At 36.1% G+C, this 23310-nt stretch overlaps 2 protein-coding genes across 5 annotated transcripts in view; one reads left to right on the top strand and one right to left on the bottom strand.

Annotated features, from left to right (window-relative positions):
- Positions 1-18844, top strand: part of DYNC1I2 (dynein cytoplasmic 1 intermediate chain 2) — a 31107-nt gene extending 12263 nt beyond the window's left edge. For both annotated transcript variants that reach the window (XM_075511174.1, XM_075511173.1), the window contains exons 5-16: positions 1886-2001; positions 10777-10866; positions 11131-11293; positions 11386-11485; positions 12011-12136; positions 13094-13240; positions 13569-13682; positions 14053-14186; positions 15069-15213; positions 16051-16191; positions 17212-17337; positions 18052-18844. In XM_075511174.1, the coding sequence (XP_075367289.1) occupies positions 1886-2001; positions 10777-10866; positions 11131-11293; positions 11386-11485; positions 12011-12136; positions 13094-13240; positions 13569-13682; positions 14053-14186; positions 15069-15213; positions 16051-16191; positions 17212-17337; positions 18052-18165 (1516 nt within the window). In that variant the 3' untranslated portion in view covers positions 18166-18844. The remainder of the gene's footprint in view (positions 1-1885; positions 2002-10776; positions 10867-11130; positions 11294-11385; positions 11486-12010; positions 12137-13093; positions 13241-13568; positions 13683-14052; positions 14187-15068; positions 15214-16050; positions 16192-17211; positions 17338-18051) is intronic.
- Positions 18845-21589: 2745 nt separating this feature from the next.
- SLC25A12 (solute carrier family 25 member 12) overlaps positions 21590-23310 on the bottom strand; it is a 53769-nt gene continuing 52048 nt past the window's right edge. For all 3 annotated transcript variants that reach the window (XM_075512596.1, XM_075512594.1, XM_075512595.1), the window contains exons 16-18: positions 23015-23173; positions 22733-22823; positions 21590-22192 (exon numbers count right to left, since the gene is read on the bottom strand). In XM_075512596.1, the coding sequence (XP_075368711.1) occupies positions 21997-22192; positions 22733-22823; positions 23015-23173 (446 nt within the window). In that variant the 3' untranslated portion in view covers positions 21590-21996. The remainder of the gene's footprint in view (positions 22193-22732; positions 22824-23014; positions 23174-23310) is intronic.

Genomic DNA, 23310 nt, shown 5'->3' with positions numbered 1-23310 from the left:
CATAATTACTGCAGTGTCACATCTTGGAAACTCTAGCAGTTCTCTATCCCAGTGGAAATGCATTTTTGCCCCTCTACCAAAAAGCTTATGTGTTGACTCATTTCCTTTACCAATATGACAGTTTCCTCCACATATTTACTGCTCTGGGCAAGATTGCATTACGTTAACAAATCTGTCTTCATATGACATGAACAAATCTGAACAGATTTAAAAAGGAATTTGAAGTTTTTAATGGTTCTTGTCAGCATTTAAAATATTTTTATTTGCTTCTCATAAAGGCTACATTTGTTTGCAGATCTTTAACTTTTAATCTTTAAAATAATTTAATTCTTTTCTAATAGCTCTGAATTCCGTGTTTGCTTTTTAACTTTTGTATTTACTGCATGTATTATTTCACTGAACGGTTGCTGAATTTCCCTTAACTGATGTTACATTGCTTTGTTTCTCGTGAACAATGAAATAACTATAAGCTTACTGTAACTCTAGCATTTCATAGTGTGTATTTGCTTCACTAATCTCTGACCTTTTTTGCTAATGCTGCATGATTGTTCAACCTGGGGTATCAGGACGCTGCATTGGGATACTGATCCATCAGTTCTTCAGCTCCACTCTGATTCCGATCTGGGGTATTGCATAGATTTCTTATATTCCCTCTTTCATGTACTTATGGATAATAAATATAAGAGTTTATTTTCTCTTTAAGACTTCAAGTTGTTGTTAAGAGACTGTTCTGTGAGTAACAGAAATTCACTATCCCTAGACTTAGTGTAGTTTACTTGCAATGGGAAATTTTTATATTATTTAATATACATAAGATGCTTATTTCTAATAACAAAACTTACTTATTCCTGTTTTGCTTTGAGTCTTTCTTTTGCAAAATGTAAACTTTAAAAAGTCATTTCTTTAAAATAAAAAGCTTAGAATAACTGTATTTAAAAACAGAGTCACTCCCATCTTTTCTTATAAATATGTTTATAAAAGCTGTAGCTCGTTATAAGGACTTACTAAAACCCATATCGTGCTGTAAGAATTATGATTCTGCCCACCAAACCTTTCAAAAGAGATTACTCTTTTTCTTTCACTTTTATCTTGGGAGAAGGGTGGATAATAAGAAACTAAATTTGGTATAGGTAAATTGTTGTTGGATCATTGCAGTATTACTACAATACATACTGAAACTAGCTTTTCTAGGAAGTTACAATGACTGAATTAATGTTATGTGGTTTTTGGAAGCACATTATGCATTGTAGTTTGATACTAGCTATATCTGCGTTTGTAGCATCTTCCATAAGCTAAAGTCAGAAAGCTCAGAGGTTTTCAGTATTGTATTCTGGAGTAATGTATTACAGATAAATCACTTGTCAGTGTGTGAGTTTCAGATTAGACTTGCAGTTCTGCATTCTAAACAGTACCTTAGAGGTAGACAAAAAAGGGCAGCAAAGTTAAAAGGACTAGGAAATGCTTTTTCCTTCAGAGTAACTAAGCTGTTTTTTAAGCTTTAAAATCCTAGAACCATTGCTGTACAAACATGACTCGTGAGCAGATCTGTTCCACTGAAAACAGGGATATGTCATACATGTAGCAGTACCCTAGTCAACCACAAAGAGCAAAACTTCAGAATTATATGCTATAATCCAGACATTTATATATATATTTGCATACCTTTCTTTTTGTTGCAGATATATAAATAGCTGCTTATTTTAAATAATAATTATAATAAAATATTAGTCATAATCATGTGACTTCTTCAGCGTTAAGTTTCCACTGGATTTAAGTTTGACTAAGCAGTGCTGTGACATGATGACTTGGGTATTATTCTAAGCAAAATGTGAAGTAATTAATGAAGTTAAATAGTTTTTCTGATTTCTCTATTAATTTTATTTAGACGTGGACCTGTTAAACTTGGAATGGCCAAAATTACACAAGTTGACTTTCCTCCTCGAGAAATTGTTACATATACAAAGGAGACACAAACACCTGTTATGACTCAGCCAAAAGAAGGTGAATGGCTAACTTATTACTACCTAAGTTATTTTTCTTTTCTTTTATTATAATAATGATGACTGAATTGGAACAAGCACTTGTGATCTTGAAACTTAATAAGGTAGAATGAAGGTTGATATGTGAGATAATGGATATAAATTCAATTATTAAATTCATACAGGTCTTGCTTAAGAGCGTTACTGTCATTCTGCATCTTGTTTAATGTTACTTTCATTACTAATACATGGTAGTTTCTCACTCCTAGTAAATGTTCAGATTAGACACCGAGTTGCTTTATTAGCTGACAACTGATAAATAAAAGTGGGATATATCTTGCATTTATGACATTTAAGAATCCACGAACAACTTACTTGAAAGCTGTGTATCCTTACAACAAACTTAGCAATTAACACCCCCACCGCGCCCCACCCCACCCCCCCCACCCCCACCCCCCCCCCCGTCTTCAAGAATTTGAATTTTTATACCTGGAGCTTATACATTGGGTTTTAAGAGAAGGAAGTAATTTATTAACCCATGCAGTTTCTGTTCTCAGCAATTGAACATATGCTTTCCTTCAATCACGACTTGTTTGCTTTTCAGAAAAGAAATTTTTCCAAAGAAAACATAGTTGGCTAATAAATTTGCTTTTCAATGTTGAAACGCTTGAATCTAGCTGCAAATGAAAATACTAATCTTGACCTAGTTTGTATGTAGTTCTACAACAATCTCATAGTTGTTTAATATGACTGACTTTGAGTATGTGTCTTTGCTAGCAATTTTGGGACCTAATTCTACATTCATAATTTTGCATTTTCCTGCTCTTTGGTATGTGAACTTTTGGGTGTTTATGCAAGGAGATAAAAGCACTTTTTTAAAACGTGAAGAGAATACTCAGCGGAAATCTTATGCTGGTGTTTCCAGAAACTGTATAATTTGCCTGAAAGTGTAATACAGATGATATAGAGTGTAAAACAAGTGATGCAGAATTGTTGTTGTTGCTCCAGTCTACATCGATATGCTGCTTTTCTCTGGAGTGTGTCTTGAAGTCACTTTGGCAAGTTTAACTCGATGCAAATGACGCTGTGAATGAGATTGGGGGGGGGGGGAGGGGAGGGAAAAGAAAGGAAGTAAATTGCAACAATACTTTGTGTTGAGGAATTTCTTCCCTTCTTATCTCTGGGTATCCAGTATAAGGGATCGGTGTGTCTTCAGAACACAAACCAGATCTTTCAAACTTCTTTATTCAGTGACCCAGAATATCAGAGGATATGCTTTTTCTCTAACTGCGTTTCTTTTCCATTCTTCATTTTATCTGTATCCGTGCACAGATAGGCATTTTGGGTTTTCCTGCTTTCCTTTCTCCCATGCCCTTACCTTTTCCGTTCTCTAATCCCTCAGGTTTTTTTCCTCCCCTCTGTCAGGTTCATGGAATCTGAAGACTTAGTTCATAGTTTGTGTGCTTGAAGAGTTTTACTTCTGCTGCCTGCTGTCACTGGAAATTGCCTGGGATTGTATGATCTTAGTTTTACACTCACTGGATAGGCTGTAGTTGAAGTTTACTGTAATGGAGCTGGAAAGATGGGTCATCTGTATTTTCTGCATTTACCAGAAGGTGCTCTCAATACAGATGTCGTCTCCTGATCCATTCCACCTTAAAAATAATACTGCTATCTTGAGGGCCATCATCATTATTTTATGTATGTGTACTTCACAAAAGTCACTTACAGATGCTTTTTCATCATTTCAGTGTCAAGGATCTTTTTAAAGTCTCTCTTAAGACTGCCTAAATGCATTCATAATTAATCTCTATGTTCACAATTTATGCTAACAGCTGAAATAGGGCATGGGTTTAAAAAAAAAAAAATCATGCTGCCTCCAAAAAAAGAGAGTCACCAGGTGAGAGATTTTGATTATGGCAAGGAAATTTTGAAGTCTTTAAAACAATTGACAAAAGCAATATGCTGAATTTTCAGAGTGCAATTAGATGCATTCCATCTGATTTTAATTTCTCATCGATTCTTGTTTCTTCTCACAATCTGAGGGTTTCTTTATTTATTTTATTGAGTATACTGTAAAGATAATCTTACAAAGTACACTTGAAAGTTGAGCTTGCAACTGAATTTACATACACAAGTAATCTTCAGTAGCTCCCCTGCACAACAACAAGTTGCATCTCAGCTAGGTTGGCTCCAATGTTCACACTTTCTTATAAAACAAAGTGGACTGGACCTTTCTTAATTATCATATCTTGAGATTGTAAAATGCTGTTGATGCTGTGCTTTTGAACAAAGGAAAACAGATGCAGGTTTATTAGATATGCTGTGCAGTCATTCTGCAGATTTAGGTCCACTTGTACTGTAGGTTGAATTGTGCTAACAGGGATTTGGGGGGAGGGGGGGGAGCCCAAAAACAAACAAACAAAACCAAAAAACCAGTTCCACTTCTGTGTGCCGCAATGGGTATGTAGTTATGTTGTAACCTGAATTGGGAAACATTCAAGCTACAACTAATCTGTCTGGTGGGACAGATAGGAAGTAGGGGAAAACTGGTGTTAAACTGAAACAATTCCTAATTGTCATGGAAATATTTATGGCAACACAAAGGAAATGACAGTTACATAGGGGAGATTTCATGTCCTCAAAGTTGGCCTTTGGAGATGCCCAGTGTAACAAACAGTTACATTTAAATAATGAGTACCTTTCACCTGAACAGTTCTGGTTTTAAAATGAGAAGGTCACTCATCTCAGAAGCTGATAGAAAAGACTGCATTCGGTAGTTGAGAAATCCAAAACAGGAAAATTCCATAGTTAGAGAAGGCAGGTAGACCAAGTTACATGTTCATGCTTCTGTATAGTGCAGACATGTTGCACCATCCTAGACAATATTCAAATATGAAGTAACTCCCCCCCCACTATCTTGCAGATATGAGGCTTCTCAGTTGCAACTGTTTTGAGCCAGTGATCCTCTCCATTTGTAATGAAAGAATGACCAGTTTGCGTGCAGCCCTAGATGCTAGAGCTAGAACATGACCTCAGTGCTAGTGACACTATAGCCTCTTTATGCTAAGACAGAAAGTAGCACTGCTGGAATTATGACTTTTCCACATGTCTTCACCCCCACCCCTTTTGAAGTGTTGTATCCAAAATTGTAGATAGCCTTGTCTTTCTCTTATACAATGCCCAGCTCTTAATTTTGCAATGAGACAGCTTCCTTAGGAGGTAGAGGCATTTAGTGTGCTAATAGTTCTCACAACTTCCTTTATTTTATTGCAGTACTAGTATGTTGATTTATTATGACCTCGAAGTGTTTGAGAAACTGCATGTCTTAGGAAGATTGATTCTTTTTATAATATTGTAAAACAATGAAATTGGGATCGCTGCTAGAAATCAGTTTCACTCTGTGATTAGAGATTGAGTCATCTTTAGAATGCTAAGTATTTTGCCACAGGAAGTTATTTACTGTATTCTGAACAGTATGGACTATTAAATTTCTCCATTAATTGAAGTTAATAAACATGTTTCACAGTCCTTATAGGAAGACGCCCACATCCAAAGTAGACTTAGAAGGTAAATCTGCAATAGTTGTTTTATGGGCTTTTCGTATGATGGGTGGAACCCACAGCTGCTCTTTCTTCAAGGTTCCATGTATGCAAGTAAGTGACTGAGGGTACAGAAGAAGAGAAACACAGTAAGAAATGGTGTCAGGGGTGGCTGTCTTGGTGCTCTCAAACTTCCTGCTTCAATGAAAATACTGACACATGTCTGTCTTCAGTACTTCTCCCCCTCCCCTTTGTTTTTTTTCTCCAGAATTTTCAATAGCCTTAGTCTTCTAACCCTACTGTTTCTGTAGCAACTGTATTTATTATGTAAAAGAAATGAAATGAAATCATGAAATGGTTCATTGTTCTGAGGAATATAGCAGAGAAAATATGCCCTTTTTTTTTTCTTGTTCTCTTGGCATATCCTGTTCCTGGTTTTTGGTTTTTTGTCATTATGTGATACAGTAATGACAGCTATCTTTTTTGTTTAGGGACCAAATAAATTTATTTTGGCTTGATAAAACTGTTGTGCCATACTCAGTCTGTTATCCCTTATTTAATAACTAATAAGCCTAAGCATCTATGTCTCTACGCCATTATTACACTTTGACTTGTGTCACCATCATAACATGAACATCCTGTGTTTTAGGCTGCTCCATTCTCCAGCATCCTTGTTCTGCCATCCCCTTTTCTACTATCTAAATCCATTTCTCACTTCCCATGATGCTGTGTATAACACTGCTGCCTGCTTCCCTCGTTGTCCAATTTCGGTGGACATGTTTTTTAGTTAGTGTGGTCAACTGGTTATTAGGGCTGTTATTTAGCCTCTATTTGGCATGCTCTATCAGGCAGCAGATTTTCAGATCTACTCCCTGAAAATACATTTGAAATTGCGTTCTGTTCATACACTCATTTCTTTCTAGCAGGCAGCAGAAGCAGTTTCAGCAACAGGGATGCAATTCAGATGTGAACTCTGGTATATGTCTTAATGTTCTGCAGGCTCCATGTTGGCCACCACGCAGAGTACTGTAATCATTGGTGCTAAATCTTTTTTTCTTATCTGTACTTCGTGCTGCACTGCTCTCTACTATACTGTTTGATCTCTTCCTTTGTGATTTGCTAACATATTGTTCAAATTCGCATGGAAAGAAATTTGTTACCAGTACGCCCAATAAGGATGTGTTATGAGTCCTTGAAGTAGTTACTCGGAAGAAAGATAGGCATATAGGGGAATATGATTCTACTTAGCTGTCACAGTTAAAGCGCTTCCTGGGCTAACGGGATACTTGTTATTTAGTGCTGCTTTACAATATTGGTCATGTGCAATCACAACTAACTGCAGACAGTATTATTGCATTAGCTCCACTCTTTGAGGAATTATTGTCTGGTAAAGTCTCCAAGACACAGACTGAAAATATTAAGCATTTTTGTCCTTTTAATTCTGACTTAAGCTGAGTAATAACAATTTGGTGTATAGGATTGGCTTCTTGGATGCTGTTACAGTGAATGTAGCACTTTTACATTTTAATATTTTAAAAAGAAATAATGGACCCTTATACATTCATGTATTATCCTGTACATGCCTTAAATGTACAGTGAAATATAGATGGGAAAACTTGATATGAAGACATTCGGCTTAACAAAAGCCACCCATTTCACAGATGATTTAACTTTGATTAACCTACTCCGCAGCAACAGATTACTCAGACAACTGGAACTTCACTCTACAGTGTTATTGCTCATTGCAGCCTAATTTACAGCACTACTTTTCTTTCTGTCTTGCCAAAATACATCACAATTTTGATGTTAACTCAAAGTAAAAATTCAGTGGTTCATTAAACCTGTTTTTAGCATTCATTGACAAGAAATTTGTTGCTATTAAAGTAGCTGCTATTTTTATGCAATCTTTACTGCTCAGTTTGTAACCTTAGATCCCCTGTTTCCCTGTCAGAAATAACATGGAGTTAATTCTTTAGCATATTGTGATGAATATTCATCAATATGTTGATGTGACATAGAGTCCCATTTCCTGTCTTCATGACCCTACGACTTTTCTACGTCTTAGCAGCCTTTTTTTAAATGTGAAATTGTATTTGCTATACTGGCAATTGAAGTGGCATAAAATGCCAGTAGGTACAGTCAATAATGAATGAGGAGGATGAAGTTAGATGGTGCCTTTAAGGTTTCCAAATTTATGTAGCTGACTTGAAATAAATGCAGTACACCACTGTATCATGGGTTCTTGACTTAACTAGATGTGGAACTTTTTCAGAAATAGTATGTCCAATCTTTCAGTGTTTGCTGGGTAATATATTATTGTTATGCCAGTTTCTTGCAAATACCAGCACCTGGCCTGTTATTAAATAAATTTAAGATAAAGGAGAGACAGGAGAAGTAGTTAAAACAAAAATTTGTTGCCCAACAGCTTCATGCTGCCTTTTTTGATGGTAAACTTCTGTGAGAAAGCATCCTAGTTTTGGATAATGAGGTCAAGAACTTATATATGTGGGGGTTCTTGTTTTGTGTTGTTTTTTTTTTTCTCCAGATCCCTTAATGAGAAAGTTTGCATATGACCTTTCTTTAGAGAGAAAGTTTTAGATTTATGTAGTTACAGATAAATCACAGTGAGATGACATGTTCAATTTCAAGTCTGATACTTTGAGAATATTAAAATAAGTGCTGTATCCTGCATTTAAATGCAGTAATATCAGCTGGCTGTATGCAGTGAAAGTACTATGAAGGAATTTAGATCTCTGTATAATATATGCCATTTATGTTTCAAACATTAAAAGGCAGGAGCAATCAACTATATGATCTTTTGAATAAAATATGTAGATTAGAAGGTCACTTAGTGCTAAGGGGTTGACCATCTGCATTTGACAAGAATTTGACTCCTGTCACTGAAAATGGTACTTAGAATCAGTGTAGTATGACTAAAGGGGGATTGGGCTGAAATTTCTAATTTGGGACTTTCAAAGCTAGAATAATGTATCCAGGGTGACCCAAACCCAAATTTCTGAATTTGAAGGCATCATTTAAATCTGCAAGACTGATTGGCAGGGTGGGGGAGAGGGGGATTTTTATCCAAGTGCTGTAATGTGAATATGTGGTCCTGTATTTGTTGTTCTCAAAATCATGTGTGTTAACTCATATTACATTTTTTAATTAATCAGTGTTCACACCTATAGTGATTTGACATTAAGAATTCCATTCTTTAGAATTGCTACAAGTTACACAGTTTTCAGATTACTAGTCTGCTGTACATGCGAATCCATCTAAAAAGGAGTAGTGTCTTTCTGTTTCTCTGCGTGATTATTTTGCCCAAAAAAGCTTTCATTTTTTTTAAGTAGCACAAAAGCTGTAATTGGCATGCTTTGTAAGGAAGTGTCAATGTGCAAGAGAGTGGAGATCACTAAGAATTCTTTTACGCGTTCTTTCCCCTTTGCACCACCGCCTCCTCAGCAGGGTCACTGAGATCACTAGCTTTTCTTGAAATGGCCATTTTCACTGGCAGGTGCATTATACCCTGTATTTTCAGATTGTTTTTCCATTCTGAATGTTTGGCAGGTTGATTGCTCTGGCTGCATTGACGGAGAAAGGGCTGACAAATGCGGTTGGGCTGGCTGAAAAGACAGTGATTACTGTTTTCCTTTGTGGCTGATTGAGGCCCTTGAAAGGAAAGATTTTAACCTTCACCATTTGGTTCAAAAGTATGAGCATATATTGAAATCATTCATGCCATTTATCCTAGTTCTGTAAACTTGTCAGAACGTAAAAATCGCTCAATTTCAAGTAATGTAGGATTGGCATACGTCATTATCATTTTGATTAAGTTGGAGTTTGTATTATTGTGTGCATTATACAGTGTCATTTAAAGCTTTCTTTCCTGCAGGTACAGTTATATTTTTATTGCTTATACTATGGAGTTAGAAAGATTTTCAGACCTCTTTAAACCTATCACTATGTGTGTGGTTTGGCAGCTGGTATGGCCTACAAGCTGTATTTTGTTTGCAGGGTAAAGGCTTGTCTGTAGACCTCCTGGAGTGCTGGTAATTGCACAGGCTTGCCATTGGGGAAAGACATGATTGGAAGCAGTCAGGCAGAAAAATGTTGTGCCATCCCATTGCCACCTCATAGCAGAGAGACAATCCTAGCAGTACCATCTGGTTGTTGCTATCTAGTCAGCTGGCCTGGCTGCTGGGACCATGGCTTGGCAGCTGGTTCCCATCCCTTGACCACCCTTTTTTTGTGTGTGTGTGTGTGCATGTGGATTTTTTTTTTTTTTTTTTTTTTTACTTTTGTGTGTGTGTTAGATAACTTTGAACATGGGTCAGGGAGATGGCTGCAACAAACAAGCCTAGTCCCTGTTGAATACTGTCTCATTACTTGTGATGAGGCATGCAGCAGACTCCTGCTGCCATTCCCTTATAGACAGATGACATAGCTGTTTAACCAATAAAAATAGTCTTTTCAGAAGGTTATTCTAGAAAGTGGATGAAGAAAAGCCAGGAAATGCATATTCCACAACACTACGTAATTTAAAGTTATTCTCTGGTTTACAGTATTCAAAGAATAAAATGTAGAAATGCAAAAAGTGCTGTAAACCTTGTCAGTATTCCTGAACATTAACATTTTATGTTATTCATTGCAATTAGGGAAAACACATTTTGCTGTAAAGTTCTCATTGCCAAACATGATACAGATAATGAGACATGCATTTAGAATGACAGAAAAAATGTAATCTCCCTGCTATTATCTTTAGCAAAATTTGCCTCTCAGAATAGCAACCTGAAAGCTAATGTAAGCCATCTTCATGCCATGTGAAGACCCATTAGACTCTGATGGTTTCAGATCACAAGTAAGCAGCTGCTCTGTAGACTATTTTAGACATTTGATTTTTCTTTATTCTGCAGCATTAATGTGTCAGTATGTTATACAGAACATGCATCCACCACATGGTTTTCTGTGGAATCATAAATGCTTGTAAGAGAGTTTTCCACTTTGGATTCTTTACAATTTCTTGTGTTTTATTTCAGTTTATACAACTACATAATTTAGTGCAACTAAAATCCAGGTGTAGACAGAGTTCCAATGATCTCTTGGTTTGAGATGTTATCCTGGGGACTACATTTTACAAGTATAACCATTTTAAGCTAGATGATACCATTTTACATCAGCTTATTTGAGATTCTTATGGAATGTTACTGTTCCTCTTTAAAAAACATTGACAGTCTCACCATAATGTTTCTCCTTAGATGAGGAAGACGAAGATGATGTGGTTCCACCAAAACCATTAGTTGAACCTGAGGAAGAAAAAACATTTAAAAAAGAGGAGGAGGAAGAAGGTACAGTTCACCTCAAGACTTCTGAGTGTGCTGTAAAGAAAGGCATCAATACATTTTAAACTTTTCTTTCCATTAAGTTGAAATTAATTTGATTTACATTTTAACAATCAGCTAGCAAAATATAAAATGTAAAAATGTATTTAAAATCTATGGATCTTAGGAAAGAAATTTTCCAACATCATGATAAATACTCTGGTTTTCTTCCTTGGAAAGAATTGGTGAAAACATGCAGTCCAGAGAACATATGTATAATTTTTTTTCCAGCTGCCCCTCATGAACTTACAGAAGAGGAAAAACAACAAATTTTGCATTCTGAAGAATTTTTAAGTTTCTTTGACCATTCCACAAGGATTGTTGAAAGAGCTCTTTCTGAGCAAATCAACATTTTCTTTGACTACAGTGGAAGAGACTTAGAAGAGAAAGAAGGGTAACATGAATGTTGAATACTTTACTGTGAATGTGCAATATTTGTAATTGAAAAAGTTATCTAAGATTAATATCTGCTAATTGCCTTCATAGAGAGATTCAAGCAGGAGCAAAACTGTCCTTAAATAGGCAGTTTTTTGATGAACGTTGGTCAAAGCATCGTGTTGTCAGTTGTTTGGACTGGTCATCTCAGGTAAAAAATAATGCTTACATTAAGCAGTTACCTTTGTAAATTCTTCTAGTTCTATGCACTTGACCCTTCTATGACTACAATTGATACAGGCTGTGTTTTTAGATGTGTTCCTTACATGCTCCATAGTTTGAAAAAGTAAACAGAGCTGTTAATCTTTTGTGAAAAGTGGCAAAATGTTTGTATTATGAAGAAAGTCTTTGGCATATTTGTTTCTGGTTTATGGACTACTTTGTAGAGGTAACTGTTAGTTTCACTAAAAAAAGCTCACTTAAAAGTAGTGGTTTTTACATTTAAAAGCAAGTTATTATGAAAGACAGAACAAGAGTAATGTGTATGTTAATGCTGTTTTATGAGCTAAATTTGAAACAATTACAGTTTTAACTGACAATTTCTCATTTATATATAATGTAAGGTGGCTTTTGGTGTTTTTTTTAAGCCTATCTTGGTGAAAGAAAAATTCTAGGATTGTCTGGACCATTAGCTAATCATCTTGCTTACTTTGAGTCTTTTTCACCTATTTTACAGTACCCAGAATTACTTGTAGCCTCTTACAACAACAATGAGGATGCACCTCATGAGCCTGATGGAGTTGCCCTTGTATGGAATATGAAGTACAAGAAAACTACCCCAGAGTATGTCTTTCACTGCCAGGTATGATTCTCTCTCTGGAGGCTAAAGATTTTATGTTGATGAACTTGGACAAGTACCTTCCTTATGCTTGTCAACATAATGATTTCATTGGGCTGGCATTCACTTTAACCATATGTATTTGCAAACAGATGTTGCTAGCTAGAGATTTCAGTTTAGAAACGTTACTCTGTTTCAGAATTTCTGACATAATTCAGAATTCAGTCTTGTTTGAGAACTCATTTACTTATTTTAATTTATATAAAAACCAAAAAACCTTCTTGTGTAATGGTTGAACCACAAAGAAAGTTTGTACTTAAGGGGATTGGGTGGGATTGTGTACTACTAGAGCTTAGTTTACTGAATAAAATGAAGATGGCCTGAGGAGATGGAGCAAGGATGAAAACTAGAAACATATGCGTCAAGAAAAAGGCAGATGGAGGTTTTCTAGTAGTTTTCTGAAGGATAAAAACATGCAAATCTCTACCATTATGCCAAGCCTGGGATAGCCACTTTATTTTCAAAATGCCGTAATTCTGAAAAATTACATCGTTGAATCAAAATTTAATCTTGTGTTGTCAGATTACTGTCAAAGCCCAGATTGCAAAAGTAATTTTATTGTATCAAAAAGGATTTGTACGTCATCTAAGAAAATGACCACAGAACGTGGCAAAACATTATTAAAATCTTGTGCATTACTGGGCCTTCCCTTGCTAACAAACTATGCTAGGAGGAATACAAATGTATATATATGAAAGAGGAGGAAAACCTCATTTTATGAATATAAATTAAAACTGAAAGACTGTTGGGGGTTCACAAAGGGTTTGTGAATCCTTAAGTAATTGGACAGTGAAATAATGTATCAAATCTAAGCAAAGAACTTACTTTCATATTTGGTCCCATTTTCTTTAGTTTTAGACATAGCATCATTGAACTATAGTTTTTTGTGTGTTTTGTTGTTTGTGGTTTTTTTCCTTTCAGTCAGCAGTGATGTCAGCTACATTTGCAAAATTTCATCCCAATCTGGTGGTTGGTGGCACGTACTCAGGCCAAATAGTACTATGGGATAATCGCAGCAATAAGAGAACCCCAGTGCAAAGAACTCCACTTTCAGCTGCTGCTCACACGGTAGGGGGTGAAATATCTTCAAGGACTGTTCCCTGTTGAGATGTATTTAACCTCTAGGAAACTCTGTCCAGTGCACTTGATTGATAATGCTTAAATGTTTATGTCCATATTTTGGCAATGCTATCACTGAAGAACCAGGTCATTCATAAAAATCAGTGTCAGAAAAACAAGTATCAGTTTTATAGGGGAGTATTCTTTGTACCATACTGTGATCAATCTTTTATGCTTTGTTAAACGGTGAAGTTGTATATTTTACTGTATGTTAATTATACCAGAATTGGTTATTACTTGGAAATTCTTTTTTCTGATAGTATTTTACATTCCTTAGCACCCAGTGTACTGTGTAAATGTTGTTGGGACCCAGAATGCTCATAATTTGATTAGTATCTCAACTGATGGGAAAATATGCTCTTGGAGTCTGGACATGCTTTCCCAACCACAGGTAAGATAACTTTGGATATATATAGTATCTATTCCAGATGAATATATTGTAAAAACTTAATGAATCTAAAAAGCATTAATCAACATTTTCCCAACACACAGAATTATACTTGAGGTAGCTTGACAAGTATTTGATAAAATATTTCTCCACTCGTTGAATTAAATATTGTCTGTTGATCCTTTTATATATTTTTGTTGAACTTGTGTTTAGTGGTCAACGCAATTTTAACAAGAAATAACTTTCTTATTCCTGCCCCATTCTGCACAAGTAAAATATTAAAAAGCCCCCTACTATTGAAAAATCTAAATGACTTTGTAGATGTTAATATTTCAATTTTTTTTTAAGTAAGTTGCTGATATTTTCACTACAGGATAGCATGGAGCTGGCTCACAAACAGTCCAAGGCTGCGGCCGTTACTTGCATGTCCTTCCCTGTTGGAGATGTCAACAACTTTGTTGTTGGCAGTGAAGAAGGCTCAGTGTACACTGCATGCCGTCATGGCAGGTAAATGCAAACTTTAATTATTCAAAGGAAATAAAAATAGTGAAAGGATAAGTCCCTGCATGCTTTACACTCCTAAAATTATTTACAGTGTATGTTTACTCCTTTGTCTTGAAGGAGTTCAAAATAGCTGTATATTAATTCCATTGTGCACTTCTTCCTGAGTAAGAGCTTCATTAAAAACAGAAGAAGTTGGAATATTGAATTGGTACTACGCTGCCCTCGGTGACTAGGAGTTGTTTGTGTTGATGAGGGCAGTGTAGGTCACTGCAGTTTTATTCATTTGAATTGTAGCAGAACATTCCAAACTTCGTATCGGTTCTATAGATAATTGTACAGTAACATCACGCACAAATCTTAAATTGGCTAGCTTTTCTCCTGCTGTTCAATCTATTTTGAAATTGTCTGACTGTATCTTATCAATTGCTTTCTTAAATATAATTGAGTGTCCAGGTTTCATCTCAAATACACATCACCCTTGCTGCACAGCTTTTTGGTTCCAAAATACCCAAAATTGTATCACTTTTGTGTAACATCCTTCCCATCTCTTTCCCCCTTCTTTTTCATCGCTTCTGATAGGAGACTATTAGGGATATATTGTTACTGTTTTATGTCTGAACTCTGTGTCTATAAGGTACATGCAACTTCTCTTAAGTCAGTGGGAGTTTTATGCTCATTCCTGAGGACTGGATTTTGTTCTTTCTATGAATGGAAGTTTTTCTCCAAGCTATTGCTTGGAAAACAATGTAGTTTGCAGTGAGGTAACATCCATACAAACCAGCAAAATCTTCTTGTGGCTATATTTAAATTGCATTTCAGTGCTATCTCTGTCTGCAGATGTATGGTTTCCAGATGAATTAACCTTGGTGTTATATTCTAAAACAGCAAAGCTGGAATCAGTGAGATGTTTGAAGGACACCAGGGACCAATCACAGGTATCAACTGCCATGCAGCAGTTGGACCTGTAGACTTCTCACATCTTTTTGTCACCTCCTCTTTTGACTGGACAGTAAAGCTTTGGACAACTAAGGTAACTTAAATAGATAGTTCAGTGGTTTTCTTTGTAGTTCTTGACACAAGGTGGTGCTATAATGTAAGCTACTTAAGAAGAAACTTCAGTAAACTGACGTCAAATCATGTGAAAATCTCTAGGTTCCTAGCGGCAGTCTTGCAAAGAGGAGACAGCTGATGAACAGTTAATAGTTAACAACATAAAGCTTTGCTTTCAGATTGTACATCATTTGTATACTTCCGATCCATTCTGTTCATCCATTTGCCCTTTGTTATCAACAACGATTACAATGTAATCAAATGTAAATCACGTTGTAAAATCAATTACTTCATATTATGCCTAAGGCAAATGTTTTGCTACAATTTTGTGGAGGGCTAAGGGACAGCACCAAAACTGATGTCAGTTAAACTCCATGAGGCTCACAACTGAAATATCTGTCATTCCCATTGCCAGAATTACCTCTTTCTCTGTTAGTTTGATGCCCTGAGGAATGCGAAGCAGAGTTAGAATTTCCCAGTAATAGTCTGAAGTGCTGTCACTGAATTATCATTGGCTTGCTTTACAGGATTCTTAATGCATTAAATTTACAGTCTCTTACAATATTGGCTTGCTACTGCTTGTTTTATAGTAGTAGCCAGCAAAAAGGCTCCATGCTTTGGAAAGCATCCCTTTAATAATAGCATTAATTTTTGGCTGCTTTTTGCAGAGGCATTTTTTAAAGTAAGTAAAAATGTGCATCACTTTTTAGTTATTGCTGATAATGCTGTTGATGTTCTGTATTTTGCTTTGCCCATTAGCTTTATAATATTGAAGTGCAGAGTTTGGGTATTGCATTGTTATGCTTGCTTTTTTCAGAATAACAAACCTCTCTACTCCTTTGAAGACAACTCAGATTATGTTTATGATGTGATGTGGTCTCCAACTCACCCTGCCTTGTTTGCCTGTGTGGATGGGATGGGCAGGCTTGACCTGTGGAATCTCAACAACGATACTGAGGTGAGGCAGTCAGGTTAACTGTCAAATGTAGCTGGAAAATGTACACTTCAAAAAAAATGTCAGGAGTTTACCATAGCGTTTTGGTTTGGTGTTTTGTTGCTGTTCTTAAATACTCTGTAGTTCCAGTAGTTTCTGCATAATAGATATCATTCTTTGATTACGGGGTTGTAACTCAAATGACTCCTCATATATAACAGCAGTAGTTAATAAATTTAATAACAGCAGTAATTAAATTTACCTGTAACAAGAGTGCAAAACATCTGTCAGTGTAACACTGATCCATGTTGTGAAAGTGATTATAGACCTCCCCCAATATGGTCTTGGCAGCCTATAGCTTAACAGTGTGAACAAACCGCTTAGCAACACTCCACCGTTGTTCCTATTGCCATAGTAATACTGCAGTGAAATTGTAATTTGTTTCTAAACTTAGGGAATTGAATGTTTGGGTTTTCTGGTGTGAGTTATAAACTTAATTATAGTATAAATCTTTTCCGAGACTTAAACTTGCTGGAGGTAGGTGAGAGGAAAAACCCGACAGATACTCAGTACTTAAATTTCACCTTCTTAAAACTGCATATAGAAGAAAGAGCAGTTCTGTAGGAGCATATGCCAGCCTATGGCTTCAAATCGGAAGTACCCAGTTCTAGCCTTTGGATAGGATCTGGCCTGCTGAAGCAGCTGATTTCATCCCTGCCCTCTGTCATAATCTTTCTTGAGATGCCAAGGCTCCTCCTTGCTGTCTGACTGAATGCATATCTATGCCTCCTGTCTCATGACAAGAGTGCAGATGTGCCTTTTGGTAGAGGATGTTTGTACTTTGGCCAAGGGACAGAAGATGTGTTGGTCATGTTACTGGTGATAGCTTAGGGCCACTGAAAGTCTTTGAGATCTACGTACTCTGCCTCAGTTGAAATGTTGGGCACTTCTTTTGATACAACACTGAGGGACTAGGTGTGTTCTGTAGTCTATAGCTTATGGAATCCCCGTGCATTTTTAGCAATGTGTTTTAAATGGCTACAGGTGCCAACTGCAAGCATTACTGTGGAGGGAAATCCTGCTCTGAACCGTGTGAGATGGACGCATTCTGGGAGAGAGATTGCTGTAGGTGATTCAGAGGGCCAAATAGTTATATATGATGTGGGAGAGGTATGTATGTGCCATGTGTTGTGCAAAGTACATTACAAAACACTCAAGTTTCTTTGACTTTTATTTAGCAACTTGCTTTTAACTTTTGCCCTATGATTAGAGGAATAAGGTTTAATTTTTATTTTCAAAGTAATGTTTCCTTTTTGTGTCTGTTTCAGGTATTCTAGCATAACTTTTTAGCATACTATCTGGCAGCCAATCAAAAAGTAAAAACACTATTGTAAGGCTGGTGAAATAAGATTAAAGAATCAATGGTTTTGTTTGTAATTTTTTCTTCTTTGTAACTGTGGCACATGTGAATTCTGACCATAGCTTGAGAAGTACGGAACAAAAAATTTTGCAGTGAAGCAGTCTTGACTTCATTCCTACAGTGAAGCTGTTGCTATTGCAAGTATGCATACTGCAGTAGTACGTGATTGATTGATTGGATGAGGACATGACATTAGTATTCCCCCTTGGAGGCAGTCTCTCAGATGGAGACGTATCATGCAAGCTTGTAATAGTATCATTACATACTTAAATACAGGATTTTCAAATTCTGCTTCTTTTATTAGTTAGAGTTTTTGGTGTTCAGACTATTTTAAAAGTTACACTAAATAAAGATAAGCTTTTCTGTCGGAACCTCTTCTGAACATTACTTAAGCACTCTGCTGTTCAAAATGAGCTCAGTTTTTATTTATCAGTAGGTTTAAATAACGTTCTCTTTGTCAACAGCAAATTGCCGTTCCTCGCAGTGATGAGTGGACTCGATTTGGTCGAACACTGGCAGAAATAAATGCTAACAGAGCTGACGCAGAAGAGGAAGCTGCAACTCGCATACCGGCGTAAATCTTTAAAAATAGGCAGCAGTGGTAGACTTGTGAATGATTTCATGCAAATCTTAAGTGTAAGCATGTGTCAGTTCGAATAATAGCTTAAGGGAGGAATATATGGATTCAACTATGGACTTTGAAAAGGTATTAAGATCACTGAAAATCAGATCTTGCATTGTCACTTTTTATATATCAATTACAAGCACATTCTTAGATTTGTGTAACTTTTAATACAGTTAACTTTGACTTTGCAAGGAACTTCTTTTGCTGAAACACTAACCTGGTGTAAATTTGCTATTGGGCTTCTGAAATTTCCACTTTGTAACAGCATCTATTTCTGAAAAGTAACAGTTCTGTTTCTAAACTAAACTTTCTATATTACACAGACTAACCTTCATTAGGTAGTAAATCTCTGAAGCATTCTTTAATTTGAACTCTTCAAATTACCCATGGATATGCATGCATATGTTCCAAGTAAGTTCCATTGTTTATATATAGATAAGCCTCAGACTCTGGTAGTGGGTAATATATGTGAATAAAAATTTGTCCGTAGTTACAAACTTACTTGATAATTGGACCTGAATTAATGAAATACATATTTAATACCAAGTTCTTCTGTTTGAATTGGTGCATTAAAAGGCGAGACTGATTCATAAATAAATATATGAGCACTTGTCAGCTGTCCTGACCCCTAATCTGTGTCCCTTCAGTAGTTTGGGAGTGGAAAGTTCCTGGGAGCTGCTGCTTTCATTTTACTACACACATCATAGAGTTGTTTTCTGCCCCCAACCTCCACTTCCTACCATGGCAATCAGCCAAAAGGAAAAAGGCTACTGTTGTCAAATGTTTCTTTTACAAAGGATAAGGAACTAGATTTTGACTTAATTTCTATACCATGATCATTTGCATTCTGTTAACTACAGACTTGCTACTAATTTTCCATATTAAGTTAAAGAAATATGTTTTCATTGCTTTTTTTATTGAAACAAAACCTCTCAATGGCTTGAAACAGAATGGTTGGAATTTCTGTTAAAAGTTAAATTTTTTGAGTACATCTTAGGACATTATAAAGTTTCCCATCAAGACTGGTGTGGGGCAGGGGGTGTTGTTTGTGGTTGTAGGGGTTTTTTTAGTAAATATTCTGACCTGTACTAATTGGGCATTAAACCAGTATTGATGCCTTTAATTTAGGACTCTAGGTTTGTTTCTGGTATTCTTAATCTGCTACAATTCTTAATTCTTAATCTGTTTTATATGCTTAAAAGTAGGAAATAGGTTTATATTCCTTAATGAGCTTTATGTGCAGAAGTATTCTTATTGTTTCTTCATCATTTGTGTTTTAAGGTTTTGGGGTTTTTTTCTATTTCTCCTCGTCTCAGTTCTGTTACGAGCAGCTCGTAGAGACACAGGCAGCAGTAACAGCAGTTGTCTTCAGGAGGTTCTCTTTTTTCAGTGGGTTTGAAAGTGAAATGTGTTTAGGCTTCCCTTGGTGTTGGCTTGTCAAAAGTCTCCCCCCTTTTTTCAATGCAAAGTCATGCTGTTCAGTTTAACATTTGCCTTGTATGTTTTCCTCAACTTTACAACAGTAGCTATCTTGAGAAGCATGTGAACTATAAAGAACAGGCACATCATGTGATGATTTTTACCCTTTAGGCACAAGGATTCTTCATGAGCAGAATGTTCTGTTTTCTTGCTGGCTTCTTGGGTTTGTTTTTGTCTTTTTTTTTGTCTTTGTTTTTTTTACTGAGATTGTTACTTCTCATTTAATAATACATTTTCTTCAGACTTATATTTTCAGAAATCCAGTAGATAAGGCTTTCTTTCAATGGATTGTGGCATAAACATATAGGTCATATGGCATTAGTTTTATGTAATTTCAACCTTTTAATAATTTTCAACAAAACTATTCTGTATTCATTCCTGCTTGTGTTCCTCCCTCACAAAATAGCAAGTACAGGTTAAAAATGTTGTAAAACCAATACCTGCAACATTAAGAGACCAACAGTGATGCTAGATACTGTAAATGATCATCCTGGGAGCCACACTGTCCAGTTTTGGAGCTGGAAGAAATACAAATGCTATCTTGTATCGTAAAGTCTCCTAAGGCCTTGATCAAGTCAGTCAACAAGCTGTGACTAAGATTAAATGCCAGTGGGTACCTACCATTTTTGTATCTATTTAGAAAAGCACAGAGCAAAATACATAGGTATGGGAGAGAGTTCCTGGGAAGCCTGGCTCTAGAAAACTGCACAGAACAGGTAATTCTTTAAACAGGGGAAAAGAAAAAAAAAAAAAAAGACAGGAAGCCTTCTAATGGGGTTATATATATGCATGTTGCAGAATAGAGATCAAACTCCCACATTCAACGTATTGTAACCTGTAGCTCACTAAATATTATTCAGCACCAAAAGATTTTGCATCTTGCTTAGAGGCTAGAACTGAAGGAGGGCTTGTCTGTGTTTGTAGTGTTCAGTTTTTAAGAAGCCATTTCTTCATAAGCTGACTAAAACTCTTCATAGTGCCCAGCTGTCACCTGAGCAAGAAAATAACAGGACCTCAAATCAGTTTATACCACTGGGATACACTGTACTCCAGGATGTTTAACCCTGAAAGAAACATGTAAAACTAAAGATTGGAGGTCATCATACTTCAGTAAGCAAGGCTGGAAACCCACCCACCTCTTCTCTGGCTACATGGGTAGCGTAACTGCCTTTCTTCTCTAGGACTGTAGAAATCTAGACTCCCCTGTTTCCTCTGACATTCTTGCATTTAAAAATTACACGAGATAGACTTTTGGCAGATATTAAGCCAGAAATAGTTCAAGCTCTTCCTTTCTCTTCTCTTTTTACTTAGCATTCCACTCAACTGGAATTCTAAAAAAATCCGTTTTGCATATAAAAAGAATATAAAAGTTTTGGGGTTTGTGGTGTGGTTTTTTTTTTTTTCCCCCAGAATAACCTCATCTTTCAGTGGTAAAACAATCAAAAATGGAAGGCAGTCTTTAGTTACAAAAAGTTTTCCATTCTGGAAAAAAAAAGCACTCTGAGTAATAAATCCTGTAAAGATTCTTGAGTCTGCTAATAACTGGCAATTATCTCACTGTGTTTTAAATATGCTACCATAGAGGTAAGATCTATCAAACATTTAGTATTACCATGTATTTTGAGGTGATTCCTTGTTACAAAGTAGCACTGCATAATAAAATATTGCATGTACTCATCTAATTACTGTGTTCTCTTACACTTACAAGCCAGCACATTGCATTTTAATAGCTTTGCAACTAGCAGTATTCCTTCAGAGGCTGTGTCTTGTACTGTACATTCATTAAATGGGTACATCTAATCTTTACATTTTGATCTGTAATCGGGGGGGGGAATAAATCACACTGGGCAACTTTCCTATAAACACAAAGAAGTGAACAAACTTAAGTGTTTTTTAAATATTTTATTGTCACATGATTATTAACAAAACGCCTTTAAAACATTCTGTACATTCCAAACTATTTTGAACTGCAATACCCATTATATAAATGTATGTGTATAGATGCCATGATGTCTCTGTACAAAGATGTACAATATGTACAGTAACATTAATGTGAGCTGTGCAAGGCAAAGCCTAGGCTACAGATTCATGCCACTGGTTAAAACAAGGCATAGAACCACAGCTTCAATCAGTTCCTTGTGTGCAAATAAACAAATAAATGCAGGTATCTATTAATAATTAGAAAGGAGTAATTAGATTTGCAAGCTCAGTTCAGCTAGAACAACATGCAGCTGACTGGAAAAAATATAGTACTACTCTTGTGAACTCTTTCCACTGCATCACTTGGTTAGGTTGAAACATCTCTTCAGGATTCAGCTGCTACTTTTTGGTTGAGCGCTGAGGTGACGCCAGATCGAAACTTTGGAAGATATAAACCAAATTTATTTTCTATACCAGCAAATGTAGCTGTAGCAAGTCTGTATCCACCAATGTGCTCAGGGTTAACGGGAGGAAGATCTGAAATTCGAGTTTTTGGCATAGGTTCTGATCCAGAAGGCTTGCTGTTTGAAGAAAGAAAAAGAAAAAAAGCCTTTCCTTTAAATAAAGTGTTTTCTTAATCCTGAATAACTTTACAAAATCTAGACTAAAGACTTAAGACTTTTGTCTGAGTATGGAAGACTGTTAAAGCTGACTTAATTAATTCACTTCTATGGTCAAGTAAAGTTGTGAGTTCAGACCACTACTTAATGGGAAATCAAGGCCAAGACTGAAGTTACATTTTTACCGATAGCTTTGTAAATTCTTTTAACTTCCACTGACACGGGGAAAATAGACAAAATACCATGCTACAATGGACATACGAATTTTATGTAGTGTATTAAAATAAATACAAAATAGTTCTTTATCTCCTCGTCTATTTAGAAAAAACATGCATGTCTGTTTCAATTATATAAGGATGGGGGGGGATTTTTTGCATACTGTAATTTTAAGTACAGGTGCTCAAAGTCACCAAGTTTAAGTGGTGCCATACATGGAAAAAAGTAAGATTTTTTAACTTGGCAGGTTTTTTGTGCAAGCTAAAAAGCAAATATTTGACTTACAGGCCTCCAAAATCGACATAAAACCATCTCTGCAGAAGCTCGTAAGTGACCAAAGTAACACCAAACTGGGGTGAAGATCTGAACACGCGAGCTGTTAAATATTACAAATAATAGTGTCAAACAAAGAGAAGTTTCTTGGGAGAGAAGCTAAACATTTTTAACAAAATGTTATGTTTTTTGGAATCAGACCTTGTAAATACTGCTCTAGTTTGAGTCCTTAACAAAGCAAGTGCTAATTTGCAGATTCAGGGTCAGCCTTAATATTCAGAGTGCATTTCTCACCTCCAGCTCCCTTCCAAAAAGCCGAAGGGCCCTCTTCCCTTAGAATCTTTCCAAAGCAGTCAATAACTCCACTGTAGGTTGTCTGACCGGCGCGAGCTGCCACTTGCAGTCTTGTCTTGATGACATCAGCAGGGGTTACCAAAGAAGCAGCAGGCACACCTTTTAGAAGAAAACGATATTTAATTTGCACAAAGAATCTTGTAAAAGATGAAACGCTTCTAACTGAAAAATACAACTGCAGACTTAAGTATTTTTTGCAAGAACTGGACATTACTAAAAATGCAAGTTCTTACACT

This window comes from Mycteria americana, chromosome 9, assembly GCF_035582795.1.
Source record: "Mycteria americana isolate JAX WOST 10 ecotype Jacksonville Zoo and Gardens chromosome 9, USCA_MyAme_1.0, whole genome shotgun sequence".
NCBI classification, from domain to species: Eukaryota; Metazoa; Chordata; class Aves; order Ciconiiformes; family Ciconiidae; genus Mycteria; species Mycteria americana.
This window is presented reverse-complemented; position numbering and strand designations above follow the sequence as displayed.